The following is a 13190-nucleotide window of genomic DNA, read 5'->3' as shown; positions in this document are numbered from 1 at the left end:
TAAATGCTGTTTCTCTTATTTTCTTCAGTTTTCAGCAAACAATTATATTTTAATTATTGACTAACGTTATGCAAATTTATATTATGTTATTAATGGAATCGATATTGTAACAACATATATAATTTGTAATAATATGTTATTATGTAATGCGATATTGTTAGAAATTATATTATTTGTTATTTAATGTTATTATTTAATGTGACATTGTTCAAAAATATATTATTAGGAGGTGAAAGTTTTTGTTTTTATTTACCTCTGACATTTATGTTGACTTGCATGTTTTATACATGGTCAGACGTGGTTATCAAAAAAGATGCACTCGGTGATAGCGTCTAAAATTGATGGCGTGATTAATATTATCATTGTTTACATTGTCCCTATTTATTCATTATATATATACATATATTCATACATATGATATTATATATATAAGATAATTCATTATTACTTGATTCAGTTGAGAAACATCATAAGACATGGGTGGATGGGATTTAACAACAACTTGGCCATCTGGAAATCCTGATCATTATTTTCAATGTTTTCAAGAGTTGGTTGAACGTCATCGGTTCCCACAACGTGAGTAGAAATGTTTTAAATATTTAAAACCATTTTAAATTCTGAATTCAGGTGAAACATAGTTATATTATCATGATATAGATAAATATCGCAATGTTTTATTTGAGTTTTATACAATCTCATTGAAACGGTGGACAATTCATTAAAATTGAAAAATGCATAAACCATAAACATACTAATCTATTCTTACTGGAACTAAAGAGTCTCTAAAGAACTTTATCGTTAATCTTGCTTTAATGTCTTCAATATTAAAAGACTAACTTGATGTTCAAATTTGTTTAAACAGAAAATGATTTACCGACACCATAGAGTCGTTGATGTTTTACTATTTATAACAAAAGTATCAACTCTACACAGCTGAATTTCTAAGATTTAGAAAAATCTAATAAAGCATTTTAGTGACATTTCTGTCATTCTGGTGGGAATAAGATTTTTAACCAAAATTGGTTGAATTTGAGTTGGGTTTATTTGATTTATTTTCTTTCAGTTTTTCTGTATTGTTCTGTATTGTTCGAAGCCATAATAATGATGGGCTATAAACGTTTTATTTACACTAAATATGTAAAATTTAGCCCATAACATGAATTCTAAGATTTTTTTTCTTTTCAAAAGTTTTATTACCAGGCACGATGGAAGGAAATGGCGCTCACAATATTATATGTATTAATTATAAAAAAATAATATGTGGTACGATTGTCAATGAGACAACTCTCCACAAAGGACCAAATGACACAGCAATTAAAGCTATATGTTACCGTACGGCCTTTCAGTATTAAAGACACATACCACATAGTCAACTATAAAAGGTCCCGATATCACAAATGTAAATCATTGCAAACGAGAAAACTAACGGCCTAATATATGTACAAAAAAAATGAACGAAAACAAGTATGTTGCACAAAAACAAACGACAACCACTGAATTATAAGCTTGTGACTTGAGACAAATCGACTGACATATACAGAATGTTACGGGGTTAAACATGTTAGCGGGATCACAACCCTCCCCCTAATCTGGGATAGACTGATAGTGTAACAGTACAACATAAGAACGAACTATAAAAATCAGTTGAAAAAGGTTTAACTCATCAGATGATTATGGATGTATCAAAGTTGCAATTTTTGTCATATGTGCCACTCGTCAAATGATCTAACCACCTTTCATTGTATTGCAGTAACATCAAATATATTCATATGCATTTAAAACTTATTTGAAAACTTAAACTTTTATAGAAGGAAGAATAAAGCAACTTATGTATAATACATTAAATATTTCTGTAACATTGAAGTATTGTAAACAAACTAAAATGACTATAACCAAGGGTTAATGTACAGAATTGTTGATGTACACTTAATGTATAAATAGATTCATCGACCTAATGAGTAGGTCAAAACTATTTCCTATATACTTAAACTAATATTGAAATGAACGATCTTGTTTAGAAGCCATTTTCATTCAATATTACGTATAAAATGTCAACAGATAGTCATACTAAAGATACTATTACAGGGCAATGTATGCTGACTCTTGTGACGACATTTTTTGGATATTTCCTCATTGGAACAGTTACGATCAGTAAGTATCAATAACATCATGGCCTAAAGAGAATTATATTTTATTAAGTCTTTTTTTTTTAAATTGAGAAGTATTTTTCGTTTGTGGGGGATGCCCTGTGTTTTCATGAATTTGTAGGCTCCTTGTGTGCATAGAACCCTTAAAACGACTGAATGATTCTTCAGAAGCTTATCTTTCCTACCCACATATCGTCTTTTTCAATAAATGTTTGAATTAACCAACGATCTTCTAGGTCGACCGCGTTGAAGAGCTCACACAATGTTAGGTTTAATTTGTTCTCATCTTGATTATGCATGACGTCTTTGTCATTGGAAACTCAGTGGGTATTGTTTACTTCGATAATGACATGAATTATAATACCATTATTTTTTTTATCAAATAATATTTATTTTGTCCCAAGGGAATAATACATATGCATGCATACCCTATGAATACTTATGACTTACTTCGATTGTAATCTGCATTATGAATGACTGAAAGGAAATTCTAGTCAAAAATTGAACGACCGGACTAACGACAAATCGGGATATTATATCGAGTAACGTAGACCTCGCATATTTTCCACTTTGCAGATTTGAAAGTAAAGAACATGCAGTGACGTTAACTCTTTGGGTTTTTTTTATAGATATTCATAGATGCAGATCTACAAATGTAGGTCGTTCATTTCGGGTAATTTATTAAATGAATATTTGGTGACATTTCATTTTCTGAATGTAATTAATTATTGACTTCTCATTTTTTACTGTTACCGAGTTTCTTCAATATAATTATTTTTTTCTTATTAGTATCGAAGCATACATTTCTGGCTCACTGGGAATATACATTAATTTTCATAAAAAAAGGATTACTTTCAAGCACAATAGCACTTTAACTAAATGAACCTATGAAACCTTCTTATGAGATACAAGAAACGGTAGATAAATCGCCCAAGCCATTGAACTTGATTATTTTTCGTTACGCTTAGAAACGAAGCGTTAAATGATTATCTTTTTCTGGTCATATTAAAATGCATTTAAATGTGACACAGTAATATCATATTTTGTAAAAAAAAATAATAGGAATGAATAAATAAGTTAATCTGACTTGAAATTTTGTAAAGTATAGTGCTGTTTTGCATAAACTGAAAGTTTTCTTCAAAACACTGCAAAGTGCTTGACTAATTGAATAGCGCAAAACTCACTTAGGACGTTACGTGATCATCATTATGACGTTACGTCATGTCATATAAATGATAAATAACGTTATTTTTTGAAAAAAAAAATAAACATCTATACTTAATGTTTCGTAATTCTTCAATTATTTGAGTTAACATGCTGTTATACAAGACTGAATAACAATTTACTGTTTTCGGTATTTTTTTCTGAAATTGACCCGTTTCTAGACAATGTTTTGAAATTTAACTACGCACTAAGAGGGTTAATCTAATATCATTTAAGAGTATTTATAGATAAGACAACAACAAAAAAGCGAGAGTGAGCATGAACTCCAAATACCATAAGAACAGTTACGTTGGTTTAGAGAACAACCAATCAATCAAGCAAAGCCTCTTTTACCTTACACATGATTCCAAAGTCGCAGCTGACAAAAGGAAAATCTAAATGAAAGCGTTTATCATGAATAATAGTTTCCTGGATCAATTTCAAAACGCGTAATAATCTTGTTGCATCTTTAGTATTTTTAGTTTAATGTCCACAAGGCTTCTAGTAAATGAGAAAAAAGTACTCGCTAAAAAGAATTATGTGCTAGTTATGGCATACATATGTAGGACTCTAAAGTGCGATGGTACTCTAAAGTGCGATGGTCACGCTAAAGTGTGATGGTCTATGCTAAAGTACGATGGTGTCTCACGCTAAAGTGCGATGGTTGTTATTTCGCTTAAGTACGATGGTGTATCACGTTAAAGTGCGATGGTCCAAAGGGTAGGATTCGAAGTATTAAAACATCGAGGTTTGAAAAGTCTTTTTGCAAAAGCTATTATGCTAAAGTATAACATATGTGATATGCTTTACAATTTACCGGTAGGCTGAAGTGATTGTTTCTAAATTAACAAGTCCAACTAAGTAATAATTGCTACTTATATTTCATGTAAAATGAATTTTTAACAATTCGAATTGAATATTGGATAATTGGTGTGGATTGCCGTTCACACTAATGTTACAACCTCCCTTAGCTTACATTTGTCATTGAAAATTAAAAATACGGTAACGAAATTCGTTCATTGTCGGTATATGCAACATTAATTTGTATAAGCTTCAATTAATTTAAATGCAAGAGAAATGCAATGTTCGCCGAGCTTTCTCATTTTTCGTAGCGAGTACAAAGTGACATGTTTTATTTTCCTACAATGTACAATACGAACTAATGTTTTAGCAGAAATTTATAGTTAACGCATGAAAACATGTATCTCTATTTTACCGACGTTACCTTTCATTAAAATCGACAGCATTTTAGCGGAGACCACAAAGTAAACTGCCACATAAACAATGATTCGAATGTATCCGTTCGCTTCAAATAGAAGCAGGATAAGTAATAAACGACTAAAACTCGATACTTTGCGTTGTGTTACTTTTATGCTCAAACTCTATATCGAAGGCGCCCATACAAAGGTACAAAGTAACGTCATAAACATAAGACGTTAATACGGGAAACATAACGTTAACGTTTGCATTATATTCTCAACATACTGGGGGGCCGCAAAAGTATATCTTTGTATAAACTTCAAATAAAAATCTGCTCCTATCAGTAAAGATGTACTAAACTTGTCGTCGTTTGTGATCGGGTGTGCTAATCGTAATCCTATCAGATGTTTGCAATTTCGGGTATCATTTTCACTATAATTGGTGATCGGACTTGCTATGGTTGGGACTACTAAGACTTCAATGGGTATTTTTACTCCTTCTATTGACTCAACGTATATCATTCCTTTCGGTAAGTGTCGAACTTTAGTGCTTGCATTTCCAAATGCAGAAAGATGAATAACTTCTGTACCTACTGCCTTTATGTCTAGTTTCGAAGCTAATTCTTCGGTCACGAAAGAACGCTGTGCTCCTTCATCGAACAATATATTTGTATTCATTCCTTGATGTTCACTCCAAATCCTGGTCACGGCACCAAAATGAATTGTAATAAACGACTAAAACTCGATACTTTGCGTTGTGTTACTTTTATGCTCAAACTCTATATCGAAGGTACAAAGTAACGTCATAAACATAAGACGTTAATACGGGAAACATAACGTTAACGTTTGCATTATATTCTCAACAATGCTTATCGGTCGTCCAACTGTCTATATCAATCTGCTCAACTCTTAATAAAACTCCATATCACGGCTTTGTGACGTCAAATACGTTGACCTGGCCTTAATAACTTTGGCCCGGACATATCAGCCACGTCATAATGTTTGAACCGACGTTGATAAGTTTGACCCGAATTTATCAAGTCAACTTCCGGTTGCTGGTGAAACTAAGACAATACTTCCAAAAGACGCGGCATATTAATATTGTAAAATATCAGCTGCTCGACATAATATGAAGGCTTTTTGATCTCGTTCGCTGTGCTTACTCGACAAAAAGCTTCATATTATGTCTCGCAGCTGATATTTTACGATATCAACATGCAGACAACCTGATAATCGGTACGTATGCTGTTTTGTATTTATATACAATTGTAGTAAAATAGTCGACTGTAGTCCTTCTTCCAGCACTCGAAAAAAATAAACATTGTGATTCAGCCGACAAAGTTACTATTAAGTCGTGGACATTTTGTGTTAAAATTGTAAATCAAATATTCCTCATCTATATCTTCCGGCATGTTCATTTTTAGTTTGTATAAACGACTGTTAACGTCATTATCGAACTACGTTTCTGACGTCTATAATTTCGCCGACCATCGGACTTTAGCGTATGGAAGTAACGCACTTTAGCGTAGACCATCGCACTTAAGCGTGACCATCGTACTTTAGCGTCCCCATCGCACTTTAGAGTCCTACACATGTATTATGCCAAATAATTTCATTTTATTAACAACTTCAAGACAAGGATTCTCATAAATATATATAACATCCATTGAGGTGGACCAACAAGACTGAGTTGATCATTGAAAAGAGGAAGACAACCAGTTGTCAAATAAAAATAAGATTGTAAATAACCCATTCCAAACCGAGGACCGATCACCATAAATGTGCGTTGTTTAATTAAAAGAACAACAATTAAAAACGTCTTCTTGGGTTTTTCTATTTTAAACTTATCATATCTGTTTTACAGGTCAGATTCCACAAATACTTAAAATACTCCGAAGAAGGAACGCAAGTGGTGTTAGCTTTGTCAGTATAATTTTGATGTTGCAAGCATCCTCATCGAAAGTTGCATATTGCGTTCAGCAGAACTTCACATTCAGGTATATCTATCGTTTCTTAAAGATCAAGCACAATGCATATATGAAGTGTTGTCGTTAATAAGGAAAAAAAAAACAGTTTTTCAACTTTTTTACATTTTTGTTTGTTTTTGGATTAGAAAGTCATGGGAGAACATTTAATATCGATTTTTCGAATGGTAATAGCAAAGAGACACCTACAACAGTTCTAATCAACTACATTGTTTGTATTTTGTCTAATCATATCTTGTAGGGACTAATCTAATAAAAAAGCTAACAAGCAAGCAAAAACAAAAGAATATATAAAATCTATAAAGTTTTATTACAATTTATTACAAAGGAAATCTATGTTTATATTGAACATAAATATACTTCACTAGACATTAGGCGAAATTGTAGATTTCCCAGAACGAATTTGAACCATATATCATATTGCAAAATTCATAAGCCTTTAATTTCAAATTGGAATATATAATGTTTCCAGTTAAGCCTGACAGTACCAAAGTTCTATCAATTTAATAATTAAATCATTATCGATTTCATTTTAGCTATTTGAAATATAACGAAATAAATCACTTTTTTTATTTAAACCAAAGGGTTATGTTTCTATTTCGTTATATAAATATATAATTTTTTTCAGTGCGTGGGGAGAAAATCTAGTTTTAATGGTGGAAATGGTTGTATTGGTCCTGCTTCTACTCAGTTACAATGACAGACCTATCAGCGCAGTGTGTTTTATGCTATTTTATACTCTCATAATGTTAACACTTATTATACCATTGGTGCCAACGAAATGCATAACGTATTTAAACATTTGCAGTATACCTGTTTTAAGTATAAGCAGGGTATGTACAATAAGTCATTTGTTATTAGTACTAGTATATGATCAAATGAGGGAAAAATGTTAGAATCAAAGGTTTTGTTCAAAACTGAAATTAAATTCAGTTTACCTTATGAACGTCGTATAATAGTATGTGTCTAAAGAAGAAAAAAACAAATTCTATGAACTTGAAATACAAAATAAAAACGTTTTGTAAAGCAACACAAACAGGAGATTAAAAACAATGAAACCATCTGTCAAATTTGCCGCGTCGATGGAACATTAGCTTGAGGGAAAATCTATAATGAACTGCAAAATGTATCATTTGAAACATGCCAATACCGAGGCACTGGATGAAAAACGACAAAAGTACTAACAGCATAAATAACAAAAGGGACATTTAGACGTTTACAAAACAAAACACAGAAAACAAAAGACACACATGACATCAAAACCTTTTTCTCCATATAATGAATATAAAACCAATAAACCAATATATGTCGAGAACACAGGAAACGATCATAATTTTAGAATTAATTATTACAAGGCTATATACGAAGGTTATTGAAAGGACACATAAGTTGATGTGTTTCACTAGGTTTTTGTTTTTAACCTGGATTTGTTTTCTCTCAATTGATTTATTACTTTTTAACACTGTTGACTTTATATTTGACTTGATTATATTTATGTTTTGTCTCGCTATATTTTGAAGTACAGTTAATAGCAATTATTGATTAGTTTTTTGTTTTTTTTATATAGATAATTCAGATATACACCAATCACAAAAACCATGACACGGGACAGTTATCCGGGACATCGTCATTTCTTTGTGTTTTCCAAAGTTTTGGAAGAATATCAACATCTATCTTATTGACACGTGACTGGATTCTTATATTAACTTTTGTTCAGTTATTGATATCGAACTTGATTTTGACATTGCAAGTAATATATTACAGAAGGAAAAACAGAAAATTAAAGTGATATAAACCTGTGAACTTGATGAAATATTACTAATGTGTTCCTTTGATATATTCTTGTTAATCTTTTCTTTGTTATGCTTTTTTGAATAAAAAAAAGTAATAGTTGTTTTAAAATGTTTATGCGTTATTTTTTTTCTGACAGCTGCTGACACAAATAATGACAAATATATATTGTTTTTTTTTTTGGATAAACAAAACCCAATGTCCATCCGATGGCATTTCTGCTTTTAAGTTAATGTTTTAATTGCTTTCATTTTTTACTCATAATTTTTTCGGGATTTCTTTTCCAAGTCTGTTATATGACGGTTGTTATCCATTTGTTCTGTTTGTTGATACAATCGGGTGTTAATGTTTCGTCTGGTATTATGGACTTCTCCGCTTTTTAGTTCCCCTTGGAGTTTGATATTGTTGTTAATACTCTTTACAAATGACACAATTTTGTTTCCTAGAAAATGAACCTAAATAGTAAACTTTGTTCATCGCTAATGGAAAAACTGAATCTTTACAATATTCCAATAACAACAATATCAGTTATTGCAAAGTACACTATGACAAACACTTTATAATATAACAACATGTTAGTTTAAGATATTTAAGATGCCCTCGATTCCACTGAAAACATCAGTTGTCCATCGAGAAAATAAAAATAGAAATCATCACAATGCATATAATGTAGAATGCTTAAAATCGAAGCCATGTAATTATTCTGTGTTATGTTTATTGTTTGGCTATTCCCAGTTATCTGCAACTATATTAAACATATATAATACACGACCATTCTACCTGTAACCATAACAAATATGAACATAACAGTGAATAAGTGAAACCGTTCTTAAAAGGTATGGAATGCACTTTCATAAAGTATGTCAGTGTTCGTTTTGTATGTTTGGCTTTATTTAAGGAACGAAAGGAGTGAACAGTGTATTTTTTCAATTTTGGAAACTCTTATGCTTTGTTTCAGAGAATAGACTCGTGAAATTAATAAGTTGGGAACAAAATTCTGAAGTCATACATTATTTAATGCTTAAAAGTTACCATGTTCTGAGGGCTACCTACAAATTGTTATATGCTCGCAAAATATTTATTAGTCGTACTTCCTAATGTACCTATGTGCTTATTATAATTCCATGCTTTCCTATTCGAACTTCCTATATGCTTGTTATAGATCCATGCTTTCTTAATCGAACTTCCTATGTGCTTATTATAGATCCATGCTTTCTTAGTCGAACTTCCTATGTGCTTGTTATAGATCCATGCTTTCTTATTCGAACTTCCTATGTGCTTATTATAGATCCATGCTTTCTTAGTCGAACTTCCTATGTTCTTATTATAGATCCATGCTTTCTTATTCATACCCCTATGTGCTTATTATAGATCCATGCTTTCCTATTTGTACTTCCTATGTGCTTATTATAGATCCATGCTTTCCTATGTGCTTATTATAGATCCATGCTTTCCTATTCGTACTTCCTATGTGCTTATCATAGATACATGCTTTCTTAGTCGAACTTTCTAAAAGCTTGTTCTAGATCCATGCTTTCCTATTTGTACTTCCTATGTCCTTTTTATAGATCCATGCTTTCTTATTCGAACTTTCTGAGTGCTTGTTCTAGATCCATGCTTTCTTATTCAAACTTTATAAGTGCTTGTTCTAGATCCATGCTTTCTTATTCGAACTTTATAAGTCATGCTTTCCAAATTGTATACTTGCATTAATACCATGATAGGCTAGGGTGCGGGAATTTCTCGCTACATTGAAGACCTGTTGGTGACCTTCTGCTGTTGTGTTTTTTTCAATGGTCGGGTTGTTGTCTCTTTGGCACATTCCCCATTTCCATTCTCAACTTTATAAGATATTAGTTCAAGCTTTCATTTATATCTGATGGCCAAGACTGAGTATACACATGTACACCAATGAACAGAATTTCTTATATCTCATCTTGAATATCATTTTATTTTTCCTGGTGAAATGTTATCAAACAACGAAAATTATGTGAATCGAATACAGTATACAAGCAGATTCATCAAAATGTCACAAAATTCATCAAATAGAAATTGATTAGGCTCATATAGAAATATTATAGCATATATATATTGAACTTGACCTAAAGACAACAAGGTTTTCCTCTTTAACTAGACATTTTATTATTAACCACAAGATTGGTAACATTTGTATTCTTGGAAGGAAGGAACTATATGTAAAACCATTAATCTATTGTAGCTTTTGAAAATGAATTTTTAAATACTGACACAAACACTAAAAGTAGTCAAAGATAAGTATCAATGGTACATATTTGATGGCCATTGAAGATTTATTTTGTCTTTTTTATGGTAAATGTTTCCGTGTTCTTTACTTTTAACAAATGAACATCACATCCATAGACGATATTTTTATCTGGAAAACGTTTTCTACATTTGAAAGTGCCTGTACTAAGTCAGGAATATGACAGTTCTTGTCCATTCGTTTTTGATGTGTTTTGTCATTTGATTTTGCCATGTGATTTATGGACTTTCCGATTCGATTTTCCACTGAGTTCAGTATTTTTGTGATTTTATTTTTTAGTTAAAGCTCTAATCATAATTTTTAGAAACGGACATGGTGATCACTGGAATGAAACCCAGACTAACAGAAAAACACCTAATTTAAATTTTATCAGCAGACTTTGATATGAACACAGCTGGGCTAAAATAAAACCAAACCATATCGAACATTTTGTTTATTATATAAACAAAACAATAATAATGTATCACAGCAATTGCTCCTGGTATATTGTATACTTACATATTGTGCATTTCGTGTGTATATGTCATATAATTTCTGACCACTTTCATCATTAAGTGTAGATTTAAAATAGAAGGACAAAAATAAAAATATACATTATTTTGCATATTCTATCCATACTTATTTACAGGTGTCTACAGAAATGATTTTAAATAATGTAATAACCTTTTGCCTTAATATGTCACTTACTTATTTAGACCAAATAATTTCATTAAAAACTATTCAGAATGGCATACAGAATATGGTAAAGGTTTTGACTTACTATTCACTTTTAATATTCACAATTAATCTAACCTTCTAGAGCTATCTTCAAGAATTGCACATGGCTATAATGAGTAAATTTTGTAGATGGGATAAGTAAACAAATCCGCACACTCTCATTACTTTGAAAGATAGTAACCTACAAATTGAACAAATGCATAACACCAGCATTTAACAGGTTAGATATTGCATTATAACAGAGATTGTGAGTAAACTACAAGCTCAAATTCAAATAAGTGTACAGTGATGATGAATATTTATTGCGTTAACATGCCTGTATACAATAAAGTGAACAAAACAGAACAATAGAAATGAATATATAAGCGTGAGTTCCATTTAAGAGAGCTTTTGCCTTCTGTAACTGTACAGTAACGCAAAATAAAACATAAAGAACTATTATAATATTATTATCATTGTTTGAATCCGGTTTTTATTTCTTTGTTTGGGATTGGTGACGCATGTTGTTTGGCCATGTCATCAAGTATTATATAAATGTTATAATGGGGTTAGTTTTAGTTTACAGTATTTTTAAGAAAACAATGTTTCACTAGAACGATATTTGTAAGTGGATTTAAAAAAAACACTTGTTGATTTGTTGCTATATTTCGAAAGATTTTGATGAAGTTCGTGTTTTTCAGTTGTGTATTGTATACTATTGTTATTTTCTGGTCTTTTGTTTTTTTGCCAGTCTATTTTTGACTTATGAGTTTATATGTCCTTTGTTATTTTTTTACCTCTCGTTTGTAACATCAGTGACATGATTTGATTTCAGAACGGTTTTTAAACTTACAAGATGTTAAGTGGTCGTTTATTTTAGAATCTGTACAGCAATAGGAGGCAACATAAAAGAACAAGTTTGGCCAATATAATTGCAAAATTAGAAAAATCCTTTAATCAATTCAAATATATATATATATATTAATGCTATTGATTCATAGACAACATAACATTTAGCAATTTTGGTAAAATTTGATTTAAAAAGAAGAGCTAATATAAATCGACATTTATATTTGGAATTTACTTGTGGGAAAGGCTGTTCCTCACATAAGATATAAAAATGAAAATGTTAAATTGAAAAAATAATCATTACGGCAGTTTTTTTCGTTTTTCCGGAAATGCTACAGCCCGTAACAGAGAAGTGATCGAATTGATGTTTCTTTACCGTCAAAATTAGCTACGTTATCGACAAACTTAATTGAGTAGTGACCGAACTATTGGTACTTTAACGTTAAAAAGATTGACAATGCTGACAAACTTTCATGTGTCGATAATCAAGTTTAATACCGATAATATTGAAAATAATTCTAATAATATGAAACAAAATATGTCCATGCACCATTTCGATTGGGCGAAAAGTAGTCATTTCTTCAAAGTCAGAACAGAAAAAAAAAGAGTTATGGAAGGACGTCTTGATAGTATTATTTCCTTTACAATTTTACCCAAAACTAAAAGAAATATACTGGTAAACAATTAAAAAGGTGTATGATAGGAATGAAGTCCTTTATTTTTTCGGACTACAATGTGTTCCGTATGTGTGATGGATTTGAATTCAATCAATAACTTTGAAATGTTTTCTCATATGTATACACAAAAGGGAGGACTGGTATTTGTACTTCTGTTAGAATATGTCTTCGTCCGTTTCACATGCCAAACTTTTTTCTGGTACAGTTTAAACGGGAAAATTTTGTTGAGAATTTTTTTTAATATGACAAAATAACGAGCAAAACTATTTCTTGCAATGGCACACACAGAGAATATTTTTTTTAGTAAAAATCAGTAAAAAAAAATTTCTCCAAAATATACCATGGCCAGGACCTGACAGTTT

General features: G+C 31.0%; 1 protein-coding gene across 1 annotated transcript; it reads left to right on the top strand.

The window, feature by feature from the left end:
- The first annotated feature begins 419 nt into the window (after positions 1-419).
- Positions 420-8436, top strand: LOC143067687 (mannose-P-dolichol utilization defect 1 protein-like). The gene is made up of 5 exons (XM_076241143.1): positions 420-576; positions 2086-2151; positions 6414-6546; positions 7163-7367; positions 8102-8436. The coding sequence occupies exons 1-5, from the start codon at positions 477-479 to the stop codon at positions 8321-8323; spliced, it is 726 nt and encodes a 241-aa protein (XP_076097258.1). The 5' UTR covers positions 420-476; the 3' UTR covers positions 8324-8436.
- Positions 8437-13190: the final 4754 nt, after the last annotated feature.

The sequence above is a fragment of the Mytilus galloprovincialis genome, chromosome 3 (assembly GCF_965363235.1).
Source record: "Mytilus galloprovincialis chromosome 3, xbMytGall1.hap1.1, whole genome shotgun sequence".
NCBI classification, from domain to species: domain Eukaryota; kingdom Metazoa; phylum Mollusca; class Bivalvia; order Mytilida; family Mytilidae; genus Mytilus; species Mytilus galloprovincialis.
This window is presented reverse-complemented; position numbering and strand designations above follow the sequence as displayed.